The sequence below is a fragment of the Oculina patagonica genome, chromosome 1, assembly GCF_052425735.1.
Source record: "Oculina patagonica isolate OP01 chromosome 1, crgOcupat, whole genome shotgun sequence".
In the NCBI taxonomy this organism is placed as follows: domain Eukaryota; kingdom Metazoa; phylum Cnidaria; class Anthozoa; order Scleractinia; family Oculinidae; genus Oculina; species Oculina patagonica.
The window spans coordinates 15810927-15829497 of NC_135758.1; the positions used below are offsets into that span (position 1 = coordinate 15810927).

At 37.2% G+C, this 18571-nt stretch overlaps 1 protein-coding gene across 2 annotated transcripts in view; it reads right to left on the bottom strand.

Moving 5' to 3' along the window:
* LOC144658692 (very-long-chain (3R)-3-hydroxyacyl-CoA dehydratase-like) overlaps positions 1–18571 on the bottom strand; it is a 40463-nt gene that overhangs the window by 12539 nt on the left and 9353 nt on the right. For both annotated transcript variants that reach the window (XR_013571762.1, XM_078519166.1), the window contains exons 5-9: positions 17662–17789; positions 17040–17109; positions 10390–10500; positions 8170–8297; positions 2261–2373 (exon numbers count right to left, since the gene is read on the bottom strand). Coding sequence is in view for 1 of the 2 variants with exons in the window: in XM_078519166.1 (XP_078375292.1) it covers positions 2261–2373; positions 8170–8297; positions 10390–10500; positions 17040–17109; positions 17662–17789 (550 nt within the window). In the remaining variant the exon portion in view is untranslated. The remainder of the gene's footprint in view (positions 1–2260; positions 2374–8169; positions 8298–10389; positions 10501–17039; positions 17110–17661; positions 17790–18571) is intronic.

An 18571-nucleotide genomic window follows, 5' to 3' on the forward strand; every position in this document is an offset into this window, starting at 1 on the left:
AGGCTAGAATCTCATTGTAAGAATGATTATGTGACTCGGCTTTATTTCACTTGCCCAACATCATTTGCCATTATTTTGATAAACCTACCAATACAAAAGGTAAAGGTAAAGGTAAAGCAACTTTATTTATACACGGTTTGTGTTTAAAGCTGGAAGCTTGTGGGGCCGTGTATATGAAACAAATACTAAACAAATATAATATATTAAATAAACATAACATGGTTAAAAATCCCAACTGGCAGGAGGCAGACCAGTTGGCTATTTACAAGCATGACCGGGGATTTGAACTCGGGACGACCGAGAACAAATCCAGATAGTGGTCAGAACGGGACTTGAAACCGGGACCTCCAGATTTCAAGTCCGGCGCTCTAAGTCCACTCGGCCACGCTGCCTCCTGTACAGGGCGAATTAACTGACTATTCAGTTCTCGAAAAGTAAATCGCATAAACTCTGTAGCAGTAGCCTATAGCATTAGCGTTGTTCTCTTTGAAACCTGCAAAGTTCGCAGCTATTAAATTTGCTTTGTTTTACGTTACGTTCTGATGTAAGCTTATGCCTGACAGTGATTTAAAACTGTTGTTCCTTTCTCTTTCGGCTTATCAAAACTCTTATTAAATTTGTTTATTTAAGTACACTGGTCTACACTGTTCTATGAATAGAAAATCAGTTAACACCCTTTTTTCCTATTTCAGGTAATTTGTTTGCAACTCCCGATAACTTGAACCATTTTCAGTTTCCCTTGAAGGTTCGAGTTATTGGGAGTCAACTATATCAAATTGATTATTACACCATTGCCATAATAACATATCAATTCACAAACAATCAATTACCTACTTCTCTGAAAAACATTTTCAGGACTAATAAGGAAGTACATGATTATAATACACGATGAACCAAGAAATTACATAAGCCTCTAATCAAAACAAATCTTAGAAAATCGAGTATGCAAGTTTCAAGGGAGTAGATATACCTTATTCTCACTAAATTTTGCAAGTACTTAATTTCGCGAAAAATCAAGAGCCATATTTCGCGAGTACTTAATTTTGCGATTTTGAGAGGAAGGTACAGTTGGAGTGTATTAAATTTCAGGATTTTTTTATCTATTCTTCAATATGAAGCTTTGACCTCGAAACTGTAACACAATAATTAATATGAAAGTCATCGTAAAAACAGCAAACAAAACAATATACACATGACAAAACATAAGGTATTCAACAGTCTAAATCCCTAATAGGTTCATCTACGACTGCAAAAGCGAGATTTTGAGAAACTTGGCGGCAGAGAACAGTTTGAACAGTACGACAGATAGAGTGGGAAATAACTAATGGACAAATTAAACAAAAATCCCCTAAACATGAAGCTCAGACATGTTAGAATAACGATGATAAAACACATCGAGTTTCATTATTTTTTGATATTATCAGTACGATATTAAATTTTGCGATTTTAAACTTCGCGTGTCCTATATTTTGTGAGTATTAAATTTCACAATTTTGAAAAAAATCGTGAAAATCGCGAAATTTAGTACTCGCAAAATTAAGTGAGAATAAGGTATATAATAACTTGCAAAGTGATCTTAAAAAAATCCAGAGTTAATCAACTTTTAAGCATAAGATAAAAAAAATTTATCCGTAAAAATCAAAATTAATAATATAGATATAGAAAATTATTTTTAAATTTTCTTCTTTCTCTCGTCTGTTTGATTTTATTAGTAGAATTAAACAGTAGCTTGTTTCTTGCCCTATTACATAACATTAATTAATCAACGTAGATTATACATCGCCTGAGTTGGTATTAACTGTTAGTACATTGTAAAGGGGGTCTCTTCGATAAGCCTAGAAAGGCTTCCAAGACTTCCTGCGCAAAACTGTGACAACAGTGATTAATGGAATATTGTGATTATAATAGTGTATGATCTTGGGATAATAAATACCGTAAATAAATACCAAACTTACAAAGGAATCTTAGAGTTACACAGCAATCTTACAAGGAATGCAATACTCTTTTCAGGGCCCCCATTTCTCGGAAAAGACATCCTTAAAATTAAAGAAGGGGACTCACTGGGACCTTTATATTGGCAATTTCTAGGATAAATCATAAACCCACGGTCAAATGAGGATGAAAGCTGATGAGAGTTAACTCTTACCTATATGAAAGTTAAAGTTTGCATGTACATCTCAAAAGACACAGGTTGCAAAATACTTTGTTTTAATAAGTTACCCATTAAAAAATACCTTGTATTTCCTGTTCATTAACTTACCTTACAACTTCAATGAGAGACCAGACAAGAAAGAGGCCAAATACAGCTGCTTCTTTATGAAGCTCTTTATTTGCAACCACCACCAAAAAGAGCAGCAAGTTTCTTCCAAAAACCTAAAACAACAAATCAGTTCTTAATAGGAAACCACTGCATGAAGTGTTCCCCAAATGACAATCTTGTATATTCAGACCACTTAAAAACAAAGGTTCCATAAAACGTTTAAGAAAATTGGCAATTATTAGGATTATTATTTCAGTGTAATTAAGGCAAAGCTATTAACATTTAGAGTTTCACACACACACACATCTAATAAAAACTGTGTAGGCCAGGATCATTTGTTTTCCGTCAATTTTTAGGTTTACATGTAACTGTGTGCCTTGAAAAAATTGCCCTTGATAGATGAGTTGTTTTGTCTACTTCCTTCCTCAGCAAAATTTCACAATCGATGATTTTCAATAAGAAAAAATTGGTTTTCATGTACAAGAGCACAAAAAAAACTTTGATGAAGTGACACAAGTATCAAAGAAGGCTAAAACAATGCCAGTGAATTTTCAGATGTTTTCCTGGGCTTTCTAGGCAGCTACTAGACATAGATATAGATGCAGACAAAACTTTATTTAAACACGGTTCCTATTGAGTAACCATGGTGTATTTCTCTATCTACGCACACCCGTGTGTACATAAGATGACGTGTGCATTTGCATTTTAGCTGTCAAGTTTTATAGCTGCAAGTTCCTATCGTTTATTCCAAGTTGGCTTTAACCTCTTGTATCCAATAAGGGCAAATGGAAAGTTGTTTTATTTTTAAATTCTTGAACATTTCATTTTGACGTAAACAAAGTGATAGTGCGAAAATTTGTAGCACGGCGTTCACTTCTTGAGTTGGATGAACCCGCGAGGAGAGTGAACAAGAGAGTTTTCTTTTGAAGATTTTCTTGAACAAAGGTCTCCTCCAAAGACGTCTTTATTGTGAAAACAGTCAAGTTTTACGGCAAGATCCAAAGCAATATATTTTCTGGAAATAATTTGCCTTGTGCAAGTTGAACAAAGCAAGCTTTAACATTGTACTTGTTTACAGCTCCACGGCTGTCATGAAGACTACTATATTATGCCGAAACTGAAGTGAAATTGAGCTCAAAGTGTTGAGTCTAACAAGTTTTGACTTGACGTAAAAAGGACAAGACCAAAAGGAACAAACTTTACTGAAGTGTGGAGCCTAACTTTATGTCGTACACTGAATAAAGTTTAGGTGTCAGTTTTCCAATTATCCCGTAAGCTTAAATTATTTGCTGCTTTTCTTCTTCATTAAGTCGCTCTTTTTGTACATCTACAAGTATCTTCACTTAAAACGTTTGCATCAATCCTTTTGTTTTGCATAGTTGAGTTAACTATAACATTTTTGTGGTTTTAGGGAAGGCTGATTGCTGTATTTCTTGTGTTTCAAAACTCGACAAATTTGCTGTTTTAAACAATTTTTTAGTCTATATGTTTTAAAAGAATTGGTTCATGCTTTTACCTGTGCGTATATCAAGTTATGGATGCACTTGGAAAGTTTCAGTTGGAGAGCACACAAGAAGCTAGTGTTGCACTCGGCTATTGCCTTGAGATTGAATAACTTGTTTTTGGGGGGCAACTCTTACGCTTTTTTCATGCTCTCCAAACTTCCCGCGAGAAAATTTAAATACTTGAAACTCCTTGTTTCTTTGTAGTGGCTTTTGTTTGTCAAAATGCCTTTTTGTGCAGCTCCTTTTTTCTCAAACAGAGCTCCAAGAGATACAAAAAGAGTTACTTCTTTTCACCTTCTTCCAATATCTAAAAGAAAAATTGCACAGGAATTGCTTATAAGAATGGGCAGGGAAGAAAAATTCCTGCCAAAGTGGACACATCTTTTTATAAACTTTTTATTGGCGTAAAGAAAAATAACAGTTATTGTAGCTTGTAGCGTGACATCGGTACAAGCCTGATATATGATACACAATACTTCTCTTAGCAACCAAGGTCAAACGCGGTCTCATAGTTGTTTATGCAGGCCAATTGCAGAAATTTCTGTTTACTGAATATCACAGAACTTGTCAAATGTAATTAATTTTGTCTCTTTCGTTTATATCGTTATATCCTTGTAATAGTTCTTTCTAACTTCCCAGGAGTATTTTGCTTGGTGTTCTTCGCAGTGACTTCTTGTGCTAAACATGACCTCTGTTCACATGTAATTTATTTCTGTACTTAGTTCCCATCTATGTCTCTAGTGCTCGTCGGTTGGGGTAAAAAGGTCCAAAGGAATTTCGTTCCCCAGCATTAAGCAGTAGTCATCGCTTAAAAATGATAATAATATCTCCAATACTGTTTTATGTGTTTGCCATGTGGGTGCCTGTTGAGAGCACCAGCCAGTACATGCATACATTTATATTCCAAAAAACGTAGACAGTGAAGTTTTCGATTATTTATATATTCTCACCGGGGCCCGCGCGAACAAACACCCTAATTTCCCATTCCACGTGCCCAGTTACTTTGGCAACTGCAAGCCATGCCGCTGACTATGTACAGGTATATATATAGCTTCTCAGTACACGTGTATTCTGTCTTTTCGTGAAGTGCTGGCGTACTTTTGCATCGGCTCCTCGTTTACTCTAGCGTCATCGCTGCGCCCTCTGTCTGCCCATTACACAAGTCCTGGTGCTCTTATCCTGGAGTTTTGGCTACTCGTCTGACTCGTTTATACGTTCTACATGTTTATCCTCACTTCGCCGCTGCTTCTCTATTTCAAGCGTGCCAACTGCAAATACACCACCTGCTAACGCTCTAGCAATTCCTACAGAGAAGAGTCCGAGTTCTGTTATCTGGGTCTTCGCTCGCATGTTAGTCTTCCGTTCCTCAACCAGGTTTAGTTTGTTATACGGTTTTAGCCTATTCTACTTATTTTGTATTGTGTTGTTTGCGGTGTTTGTAAGCTACCTTCACGTCCCGAGTTATGGTGTATTTGTCTCATTCGCGGCCCTTCCCTCGCTTTTTCGTTTCTTCCCTTTACCTGTTTTCTGTATTTTTAGTTGGGTTTTACTTATCCAATCTGGTTTTATTGTCTGCTTGTTTGTTTTTAAGGTTTTGTTCATTACTCGGTTTTTGTCCCTATATTTCGTTTCATGGTCTTTAGTTTTCGTCGCTTTGTCTCACGCCACGTGTTTTCATTCATCCCCCCTTAGTGTTTTCTTTGGTATTTGTTCTGCATTTTTTTATTTATCGGTATTTTTGCATGGTATTTCAGTATTTAGTTTATTTCTGGCGTGGTTTCTCGTATTTTATATTTCATTGCTTGTTGTTTACCTCTTCGACTACTTTGTCACACCTTTTTGGTTGCGTTGCGATCTCACCTTTTGTTCTACTTTCCTATTGTCCCTTCATTAGCTGTCGGTATTGTTTGTCTTTTCTTGTGTTATTGTTTAATTACATTATTTAGGGAACAGACAAAATAAAAAGCGTAAAACGGGAAGAGGAGGAAAGAGGAGAAGCTTAAACATGGGAGAAATGTACAAAAAAAAAATGGAAATTAAGAGATGGAAAAGAAGAAGTTGAAAAAAAAAATGAGGAAAAGATGAAGTCAGAAAAAGAAAAGGAGAGAAGAAAAAAAAAGAGATGAAGAGATAAAAATATACGAGAAAGAAGAAGTAAGAAAAAGAAAAGAGGAAAAGGAAAAAAAAGAAAAAAGAAAAGAGATGAAGAGATAAAAATAAGAGAAAGAAGAAGTAAGAAAAAGAAATGAGAAAAAAAAAGTAGAAAAGAAATGAACAGATTAACAAAAAGATAAGAGAAAGAAGACTCAAGTTGCAAGATGAGAGAGAAATGAGAAACAAGAAAAAAAAACAAGAAAAGAGAACTAAAAAAGAGGAAAAATGAAATGGAAAAATATAAAAAGATCACTTATTATCGTTGTAACTGGAGGCGAGATTAACCGCCGCGTCGGCTTGTCCCGAAAGGGGTTATCTAAAACCTTACACTCTGTCCTAGACGGGGTATTTCGGGGCTCGCCGTGTGGTTGGTTTTTCCCCTTCCAAGTAGTTATATGTTATCTTTGAGACTGCGTTTATATACTATTTTCGTGGTCCTGGTTGACTCCGGGGAGCTCACCTCGGTTTTGATCTCGAGTTTGCGGTATTTTTCGGGCTTTAATATTTTGGTAGCTGATATTGCGTTTGGTAGGGGGAAAACCCCGCATGGCGGGCCCCAGCACTCAGTTAGAAATGTCCATTTGCTTGCTTTTTGTTGCTGTTCCCTTTAGTTTCGTTTTGGTGACATATTTTGCTATGTTTTACTGGTGTCTTGCCGTAATTATATTATTGTAAATGCTTACACGCTTTCTGAGTTTTGGGAGGAAGACTCTTGTTTTCTTTCAAGTTTAAGAAAATGTACCGAGAAATCACCCACTTAACAAAGAAGGCAAAGAGAAAGAGAGCCTCGGAACGAGGTTGGCTGTTCTTAGCTTGGGGCTTGCGTGAGCGGTACCGTAGGAGTCGCCTCGTTCCCATAACTTAACTATAACCGGGGTGATTGAGAGTAAGGGCTCGTTTACTATTTTTCATTTCATAATTGAATTGTCTTGTTTATGTTTGTTTGTAAATCAAATCTTCTGTAGTGTATGTTCATGACGACCACACTGGTTACTTGTGCTAACCCTCCAAGTGGCCATTTGGCATCTACAGTCGACTCCCGATAACTCGAACCCTCGCTAACTCGAACCTCGCGCTAACTCGAACCAAAATCGATTTCCCCTGGATTTCCGTTATACATTTACTGTAATTTTACCCTCGGTAACTCGAACCCTCGATAACTCGAATCTCCCGCTAACTCGAACTAACTTTCGTTTCCCTTCAGGTCATTTTCTATACAATTTTACCCTCGATAACTCGAACCATGTCTATCAATACAAGACAAGTCAAAACAAACAGTGTGCTGTAGACCAAAACGTTGAAATTATTTTGAAATAAAAACGTACACGAGTTAGAACGCCCCTCAAAACACGAACTGTGCCACGCCATTGACGTGCTACAGACGTTCACTTCGTTTGTGGAGGCCCGGGTGTGGAGGTTGATACCGATTGTTCCAAATCCCACCTTAGAAAACTTTTAAGGATTATCGCCAGGGCGAATTAACTGACTTTTTCTCGAAAAGTAAATCGAATAAACTCCGTAGCAGTAGCATACAGAATTAGCGTTGTTCTCTTTGAAACAAAGTTCGCAGCAATTAAATTTGCTTTGTTTTACGTTACGTTCTGCTGTATACCTGACAATGATTTAGAAATATGTTCTTCTTTTCTCTTTTGGCTTACCTATACTCTAAATAAATTTGTTTATTTAAAATTTACACTGGTCTATATGTTCTTTGAAAAGAAAATCAGTAAACACCCTTTTTTCCTTATTTCCGGTAATTTGTTTTCGATTCCCGATAACTCGAACTCCCGATAACTCGAACCATTTTCAATTTCCCTTGAAGGTTCGAGTAATCGGGAGTCAACTGTATTTATTATGTGAAGTCACCAATACAAAATTTCAGTTGCCAAAATGTATTATTTTTATGTAAATCTGTGCACTAAAAAGCAAAAATGAAACAAAGTTTAACCGCCAAAATTTTCTGAAGAAAACAAGGCTTGAAATCACAGCCAGTCAACAGACAATGTCCAGTCAAAATTGGCTATTGACTGGAAAAATCCTTGTTGGATAGCTGGACATGTAAAGGTACGTGTTCATGAAATAAAAAGAATTTTAAAACTAACCAGATCGGAGTAGTGTCAATCAAGTTAAAAAATTCTTGTCACCATGGTGACTAGAATGGTTGCAACTTGGAGGGTTTACCTGTGCCAGATTTTCCCAACTCTCTGTTATCAGAGACATTGTGACGTAATCAAGCAGCAAATGACTTACTTGCATGAATGGAGCCACTGCACCTGTTCTTACAATGCCAATAACAGGATTAATTACTTCCAAGAAAGATGCCAACTGACAAGAAGCTAAAACATCACTGACTGTGTCATAGGCCTCTGGGAAGGCACCTGAAGATCAACAAAATCTCTAAATTTGACTGAGAACTGCATAATCACAAAAACAACTAATATTGTGATCCCAATTTAAATGGGCACTGCATCCTGTACTGGACACCCTCAACATATTAGGGTATTCAAGTCAAAGCAGGCAAAATCTATAGGCTCTCACAACACAGGGATCAAACCACTAGAACAACAAAACTTGTGTATTTCTTAAAAGTGGTGTAACCAGTCAATTTCACATTACTTTACCGTGCCGCGTTGCGAAGTTCGTTGGGAAATTGGGATCTACATTATGAAGTAGCCAATTATGTTGCGAGTTAGACAATCAAATTGTGAACTTCCCAACTTTGGCTCGACTGAACTTCCCAAGTTTGCAAGTTGAGGAGAAACAAGACATGTTGCTCAAAAGTCATGGTGATGTCTGAAATTCAAGCCAAGAAAACAAGGTGGCGCTGAGAATGTTCCAGCGGTTCTAGCGACTAGAGTTACAAAATATTTTGTTTGAAATTGAAGTGTCTGACAACATTTTGCATGAGCGATCTGCCGATAAATAAATTTTATGCCAACAGAAATTTGGTCAAATTTTAGTTTTTTATACGGCAAATACATTAATTTTTTAAAAGTTTTGTGAGGCTTTAACTTCAATGACAAGTCTTCTGCGTTTGTAAACGAATGAAACTGGACGGTTCAAGGACCTCCACAGGAGATTAATTTTGTACCAAGCGGAATTTAGAGCCAGACATGTTTGCGACATGTTTGCGGCTCGCTCAACATTCAAGTTATTGAACCTTTTATTTTTATGGTATTTGTTTTCTTCCGATAATTTAGCGAAGCAATTATCCGCTCTACAGAAGTGTTTTTCAAAGAGTTGCTGTTTTAAAGCCATTAAAGAGGTTCGGCACAGAATCCTTGTAAAATATAGTTTAAGTTATCACCAGTTCAATCATAAATACTTTGGTTCAACTTCCGATGACCGTTCGCACGAAACGTTGTCTTCAAACTTGAAAGCTTGATTGCGAATCATGCAATGTTTGATGCCCAATTTGAACATGTTTTCTTTCAGCACACGATGCAACAGACGGTACGTGTAATCCTCATACTTGCTGTACATGGGTCTGAACGCTGATAACAACATTTTTTTATTGACGGCGCGCTTGTTTAAACAAATATTTGCAACTCTAGCCGTTAGAATCGCTGGAATATTCCCGCCACCAACTTGTTAACGAGTTCAGACGTAATCATGACTGGCCACCTCATGACCTTTGAGCAACGTGTCTTGTTCCTCCTCAACTTGCAAACTTGGGAAGTTCAGTCGCGCCAAAGTTGGGAAGTTTGTTCCGAAGTTCGCAAGTTGATTGTCAAACTCGCAACTTACCGGTAATTGGCTATGTCGTAATGTAGTTCCCAATTTCCCAACGAACTTCGAAACACGGCACGGTAAAGTAATGTGAAATTGACTGTAACTATACGTCTCTGTTACACCTTACAACTGTGTTAATATTATTTTAGGCAAAGCCACAAAAACCACTGAATGTTTACATCTCTGTTCATCATTGTAATTAAACTATCTGGGCACAACTTTCTAGGCATTCTTTAAATATAACAGTAGGCAAAGAAAACGTGACAGCAGCAGCCTATCATGATGTGGTTTGGTTGTATAAATTTTTTTGTATAACTGGTGAAAAATTGAACTTTTCCTTTTACATGGCCATGAAACTCGCAGAAGATGGGTTAATCCTTGGTCTAAGAACCTGTGAAACTCGCCAGTGGCAGAAAACAAAGAATGATCAAGACAACAAAAAACCTTGCAACAATATAAAAATGTTGAGCAGGAAAACCGAATACATGTAGCCCCAAAACAAATGTTCACAGGTTCTCACACCAAGGTAAAGCCGAGTATGGTTGTCACTTATAAAAAGTTCATAATCAAACAGGTTGTTCACTTGAGTTCAGGAACCTATACAGGCCAGGTGAACATTTCCCATTGTACTGTAACAGCCTTCTAGCCCACTTAATTGTTGCTGAGTTGCATAAACAAAGTAATGTACACGATTGTTCTTAGTAGCAACAGATGTTATTAGCTAGAACTCAACTGTACCTGTTCCTTGAAAAATTACTTTTGACAAAAGAACAGATGTGATGTAGAGAAACAATGCTCCTTGCATAAGATTGTACACAACCAAGTAAAATGTTCGAATAAATCTGAAAACTGATATGAAATAGGTTAAATTACACAGTGTTTGTGGAGGGAGGACCGGGCACACTGGACTTTGGATTGAGTGGTCTGGGTTGTAGCTCTTGTGAGGGTTACCACCTTCAGTTCTCCAGTTAGGCAAGACACTTTTTTAGCGATTTTTCATTTTTTCTCAAGTGCAACTCTCCAACCAGGCTTATAAATGGGTACTGGCAAATACATAATGTAAGATGGCAATTCTTATATGTACATCCATCTAGAGGGGATAGAGATACTTGTAGGTTCTTACTACAGCTATAGAAAACTGCTTTTCTGTGATCATGGCACCTACAAGACAACCCTTAACCCAACCCACAATTTTTGGTACACTAAGAAAAATAACTACCAGTACATTTGCCAAATTTTAACTTCATTACCCAAAAGCAGCATCATAACTCACAGTATGTAGGCAAGGCCCCATTCATGCCCAGACTCTTATGAGGACAAAACACACCACATCTATCACTTGATAAATACAGCCCTCGAACCTGGCTCCATTTCCCCACATACATCATCATCATCCTCACCATCATCATCATCATTTTATTAGCCATATAACAGTAATAATTTATAACAGTAGAACCAATCATGGTAAGGCGAGGAGACCTCCAAGAAACCACAAGGCTTATAGGGGAGGCCACTTCAATTCATAATGATCAGCATGTTAAGATACAACTTTTGGCAAAGTTTAAAAAAATCTGTATTGTGGGTTCAGAGCCATTTTAAATTTTCAAAAATTTAAGGTGGCTCTGAACCCACAATACAGAATTTCTATAAACTTTGCCAAAAGTTGTATCTTAACATGCTGATCAGTATTCCGTCATAAATGAGTGCTCCAATCATAGAGTGTAGTGTTTAAAATACATGTAGCAACTAAGATTTACACCTCTATTAAGCCGAAGCGGTTATTGTTTAGACCATAAATAAATGCAACACAACATTGCCATCCCTTGAACACGACAATAAGTTAATTCTCCTCATGGCATTGCATTACTGTTGATGGCAATAAAATTTTCATGGTGATTTATTTCGCAATGTAGAGATTTAAGTTAAATTTTCGTTATAATCACAATATGCGAACTTTTCGCTCATTTCCCTCCTCTGGCCATTTGACCGCTTATAAACTCATGCTGACTACAGACCGTCCGAAAATCCAAAAGCAAAACAATGACACTGACAAGAAATCACAATAAATATCGAGGGGCAATACAATCAATAACTATTTCTCTGCAGTTGAATGACAATAGTTGACAAACCAGTCAAAGTGGACTTAATACTAGTTGTACCTATCGGTAAGTGCCAACGAGCGAAATACTCATGTTTGTTCATAAGAACAGATATTGAATGGTTTTTGATAGAACTATATTTGAAATGACCACTGATATGGTAAATTGTATTTTAGGTAATATGCGAAAAAAGTGCTATTTCTCTGGTGTTCATTAATTACACAGGCTTGATAGCCTGCGCAGCAGGCGCCGTTGTTTCCAGCGCGCGTATTCTCGTGATCGCGCACTCTTCACAAAATGTAGGCAATAAATAAGGTTTAATCACTGTTTTTTAAATACAACACGCGATGGTTAAAATGTTTCCGTCCACAAAAGGGATAGTTGCATTTCAAGAACTTCTTATAAATCAAATCCCACAATCAAAACTGCTAAGATGCTCTTTTAAAAATAATTTTCAGTAATCAGAGTCGACAGTAATGCACGGGTCAGATTTCAGTCTCGCATGCGAAGTGTCATGTTCAGTTACGCAAAACTTGAAAAATTTGAACAGAAAACAAAACTTGAACGGTCAAGGATTATTTGGAGACAAAATATTTATTCAAGTTAACATTACATTTGCCGTTAGAAGCAAAAAACTTTTGACTTTCCTGTGTGTATGACATGCAGTAATTTTAGTGAGCGTCGCTTTGTATTGATGTTATTCCTACGCGGAGCGAAAATGCGTGCCAAATAAAATATAAACGGTATTTGATTTGGAATAAATCATCGGTCAAACAATTACTATAAACACAATCAACACTAAAAGGAAGCATTTACCCGACTTCAGCATTCTCATAAGTCAAGAAAACTCTGTTTGAAGTCAACAGTCCGCTTTTGATTTTTATGTCTCTCTTCGATCGTAAATCAAAGTACTCCAAAGTCGAAAGATTATTTCATCGCTTTGAAGACCTTGATGTTCATTTTTTCGGCGGTCGAATGTTCTGTAGGGTTTTCTTTTTCGATTTATAATTCCCTAAAGGTGTATTTATCGGTAAAGGGATGAATGACCACATTGAAAATTTTAACAGCGAGCCGCGTGGACGCCATTTTGGTCATTTGCTCTCTAGCAAGGAGTGAGAGACTGAGAACCAGTTGGGAAGAACAATACAACCCAAATATGGGGTTTACTTACAGTACCGCCCGAAACTACTCACCCATTTGCCGCGGTTATACCTCGGTCAAACTGCAGGTTGATACTGCGTTCTCGCCTCGGCATAGACGCGGCGTGCCGCGAAAAATCGCCGGTTTTACCGGGGTTTTTTGCGGTAAGCAATACCGCGGTAATCGGTAAGACGCGGTAGAGTTGAATAGGCTTATTTACCTTTTGTTTAGAGTTCATTAAGAACAACGGGCAAGATTTCACGCTTTCACGCTCCGATGATATATCACACATCTCTCAAATTCAAAGAAACCACCGCTTCAAAGCAGAAATGCAAATAGTCGGAACGTGACTTTTGAGTTCTTTAAACGTTTAAATGAGCAAAACCTCTTTTAGAATAATGTTAGAGCTGCATCGCCGCTAGTAAACAAATGTTTCGTGTCCATGTCGTACATAACATGTGTCGGATCGAAGACATGCTGCCCATTGCGCGTGCAGACTGATCTTGGAGCTTATCGTGAATGAGTTGCATCGTCTTTAAGCAATATTTTAATAAATAGTTTTGTTGTGGTTCAGTGTGAGCAATTTTTTTTTCTTCGCTATAATTTTCACACGACACGGCGGCACGTCCCGCCGGAAGCGACGAGCGACGTAAAATATTCGTTCGCCTTCCTTGATTTCCTCGGGCTTCTTTCCATAGTACTTTCAGTTTGGACTCTACGAAACTTTCCGTCGATATTCTCGCTATAACACAGTTACTTTTCACAGCTCTTAGTAAACAAACTCTGGACAGGATCTGGAGCGTGTGTTCAGAATGCTGACATGTAGTCGGCTGTCAAAAAGTTATGCAAATTTCTCTTGAAATTTGACCCGAATGAGCTGGCTACACCGCTTAGGAACGCTTCTCCTCGGGTTATTCTTAACCTTATTCTTTACCTTCGAAGCAAATTAACGAGAAGTTTCGTTCACGTATTAAAACAAGATTTCTCAGCCTGGATTTATCGGCACGCTCCGAGACTTGTTTGGTAACTGATTGTCTGTTGTCGATATTATTGTCGGTGGCGTCACGGCGTAGTTATAAAATGATAACTCCGGTTTTATTCGGCGTAAATCGATAATTTAAACAGTGAAATGATCTCTATAGGGAGAAACGATGTTCTATGAAAGTTTTTATAATGCGTTTTGGAAATTTGTTAACTTTTTTGCAAGATACAGATTCTGTGTTTAGAACTCGCCGGCGAGTCACGTTTGCTGAAATGTCTATTGTTATGTACCCGGGTTTTGTAGAGTCACGGCAAGTTAAGTAGCAAAAATAATGATATCTCTAGTTCTGTCCGGTCTTATTCGATGATATAAACAGCGAAATGATTTCTGTAGGTAGAATTTATGTTCTATGAAGTCGTGAACATTTTTGCAAGTTCAAGTTTCGCTCTGGCGAGCGCCGGCGGCTTGTCTGGCTGATTATCGATTGTAAACATTTTAGCGTCATGGCAATTATCGGAATAATATCTCTGGTTCTATTTGGCGTAAATCGGTTATTAAAACAGTCAAAATACACTGAAACTATCAATATGAACATAGTTAGTAGAAGAAAAGGTGTTTTATCGAAGTTTCTATGACGTTGTGAACATTTTATCACTTTTTGCAAGATAAAGTTTTGGTCTGAGGGGTAAGTACTGTATCCGTAGTTGAGAAGTAGTTCCGTCGAAGGATTGTGAAACTTGAATGAATTACTTTCACGACTTGAGGGAATTAAACCGAAAACAATGGCTTGACAATCCCTATCAGTAACTATTGTTTCTTCGCCGCGGTATACTGCGTCTTGCTTACCGCGGCGTTCGGTCACGTTCGTCCAAGACGAGGTTGAGCTTTCCGCGGCACCGCGGTGGATTCGCGGCACAACCGCGCGGCAAGGACGAGGTTTCACCGCGTGCTAATGGGTAAGTAGTTTCCGGCAGTACTGTACACCCAAATATGGTCAAAAAAAAGTCCCTTACGCAGAACTTAAGATTTTCTCTGCCTATACACTCATACGCACACGGCTCTATGATTCTGCCGCCTCGACAGCCTCACCTCTTGGCTCGGCTGTCTCGTTGGCAATAAGGAGGCTCCATGTAGTTTTTTTAGCCAACGGGTGGTTGTTTTGAAAATTAAAATTATTAAGGAAACCAATGTCAATTTTTTCCAGAATACACCATAATGATCAAATATGACCAAATTTTAATTTTTTTCCCATCACTTAGTCACAAAGGTTGCCATAGCAACCAATGGAGTTTTCTTTTGTTCTCAAACAAGCTTGATTTTCTCAAAATCTAGATTGACTCTTGGTATTCATTTTTTAATATGTTCAAGTTTAGTAGATTGACTACCTGTACACAAAATTTTAGGAAAATCTGTAAGAGCGTTTAAGAGTAAATTATCAAGCATGAAGTTTTTGGTATTTTCTTTTTATTTCCTACAATCGACAGTCGATATATTTTTTACAAATTAAAGCAAAAACTCTTTCGCTTTTAGTTAATGGTCTTTGATGGTGTAAGTATTTATATTTCAGTGAGAGTAACTGCGCCCAAATAATACGAAACAATTTAAAAGCGCCTATTTTATAGTAAAACAGGGTTTTTCTAAAAATTTCATTCTTGATTTACTTGAAAACGCTCAGATTACAGATTTTTCTAAAATTTCATCAACAGTTAAACAGTCTACTAAACTTTAATATATCAAAAAATAAACACCAAGAGTCAATCTAGATTTCGAGAAAATCAAGCTTGTTTGAGAACAAAAGAAAACGTCAATCGCTGCTATGGTAACCTTGGTGACTAAGTGACGGGTAAAAAATTAAAATTTAGTCATACTTCATCATTATGGTGTATTTTGGCAAAAATCGAACATTGGCTTCCTAGATAATTTTAATTTTCAAAACAACCACACTTCGGCTAAAAAAAACTACATTGAGCCTCCTTAAGCTCTTACAACTGACGAAGCCAAACCTATATAACCATTCAATAGCTCACAGTGAAGCAACCGTTTCCACGTTAAAAAACAGAAAACTGTGGTAATTTTTTTTCAACAGATGGAATCAGCAGTGAAAGTATTTTTTTTGCAATGCGAAGATTCACACATTACTCTTGTTATAATGTTTGACAGTCTAAAAACTTTCTTCTAAGGAAATATTCTGCTCTCAAACAAAAGTTTCGTTCATAGAAGAAAATACTTGAGTAATGCTCAATTTGTGTGACGGATTGTTGATGTCAGGAAAAGGTCATGTTGCTTTAAATATAAAATTTGGAAACATTCACTTTCATGTACTTGACAAATGAAAGAAATTTTACTTGCCAACTCGCTTTTTGACATGTATTAATAACTGCTGTTTCTTTTCCGGCGAAAGACAAGAAAATTTTGCAATTCATACCTGGAAACGCGAGAATTTAAATCTTGAATATAATCACATAGGATCTTTTGAAAGTAGCCTGCGCCGTATATCGAGGATTTGGTAACATGTCCGGCTGCAACGCAGGCTATTTGAAAGTTGATCCTTTCAAAATAACTGGCATGCTTGTTCCACTTCAGGAAGCAATTGTTTACAGCTAGCATTATCTCCGTAGAACTTTTCACCTCACAAACAATCTACCGCATGAGTGTAGTTTAAACACTACACTCACAATATAGTTCACATTTCGTCTTGAAGATGGTAGAGGAAGTGTTACTTAGAAAAAGTTATTCGACGCTTGGCAGGTGTGATAACTTTTAAACCAATTGCTTGAGAACATTCGTGGATAACAACAAGCCCGTTCACATATAATTTGCATATTCATGTCTATGTGCTTGTTTCACTTGACTGCGCATTATCTAACATAACAGTATCCACCCAATCTAATTCATGACAGAATTAGATATTACATTGTCTGAATTTCTTATCAAAGCCTGCTCATAATTTAAAACACCAAGTGTAATCCTGTTCTTTTGAAGACTGTTGTTTCAAACCAAGACATTTTTTTCTGAGATGGTTGAGTCTATATTCTCAGTTTTAAAACCTACTTCAATCCTTGAGAGTTATGTGAAAAGTAATTATTGAATATTATGGCATCTTAAAGATTAATTAAGAGTAAGACTCATAGTATTAGAACCTTTTGTTAGAATGCATTTAAGAATACCTTCTCTCTTTGTTTTCTGTATTTCGTTGTCTAGATCCAATTCCATTGCTTTGCTTTCAGCCATAAAATTCTGAAATGATTATTGACAGGTACATATTAAGGTAAATATTTGTGAATACGTTAAGGTTTATTGAAATTAGAAACAACAGTTCAATGTGGCTGTTTTGAATGTCATTGGTCCTTCAAAATATAGTTATTCTGTAAACGGAAATAATGGCCAATGCCTAACTACACTGGCGTATGCCACATGTAAGCATGCATTCACTGGCGATTATGACAGCACAAATACCTATAAAGGCCTGGCGAAACAGAGACACAAGTAGACACAAGTTTTCAACTTGTGTACACATGGTCTCTGTTTGACAGCAAGGAGCCCAAAAGTGTGACCACTTTAAATTTATTCACATTCTTTCGTGCAGATTTAATCCAATCACAAGTTAACTGGAAGCTGTCCTCAGCTTCTGATTGGATAATGACTGCACAAAACAATGTGAGTTAATTAAAAGTGGTCACACTTTTGGGCTCCTTGCTGTAGCATCTTTCACCAAAATAAGCCTTCTACCCTCTTAAAATCCTGCCTTCCTTTTTGTCCATACTAATAAGTACGGGTGAAAATGTTCACCTCTAGTTTTGCTTGCTGCTCTTGTTCCTCATTCTCACTGTCAGATGCATCTTCGCTTTGCCATCGATCAAAGTTTATTTTTAACCATGCTGGCTTCTGTTCATCCACAATAAGACGAGGCCAAAACTCTAAACACAAACCAACATTGCATAATACATAAAGAGTTTTCACCAGCCTGTAATGCAGGTGTTTTTTATGGGCAAGCGTTGGATAACTTTGTTTGCACATTTGGCCTTTGAGTTGCAAATGTAGAGGGGCTGAGAACTAATAATAAGCTGCACTTGATCCCTTTTCTGGCTCTGAGTTACTGTTTGATCCTGTACTGCACTGCGTGGGGTGACAATTTAAAACCAAAATGGGAACTTGTCCTGATCTTTTGTAATTTTAAATCAAGTATAGTAAAGTGAATGTTGTCTCTGTCCCAAAGAACAATCATAATAAAATATTAAGGTGGCCAAATATAGTTTTTACGTGCCTCACAAGCGCGCACTACAATTTTCTGCTTGACGTCAATATTGTTCGCGCAGGCTAAAATTGCGCCAGCAACTCTAAACAGAAATTCTGGCACTTTTAACGCGCTTGACCAATTATTTTGTATACAAGAGAAAACTTCAAAATACTTTCAGAGACGGAGAAGACGGAAAACAATACGGAAGACAATACGCCAAAAAGGTAGATAAACAACCGACAGAGGAGTTCTCATCTTTTATTATCGCTTGCGACACATGGCATCATATTAGCGCGCACTTGCATGTGCAATTCAATTCTCTTCGGAGATCGTAAAAGCCAGATTTTGATCCAGATTTTCCTGAAAACCTACCGTACAAACTATTATGAAACTTTCACAATTAATTTAAAGGGGTGAACCACGTCCACAGACAAATTTTTTAAAAAAATCTGTAAAACAGAT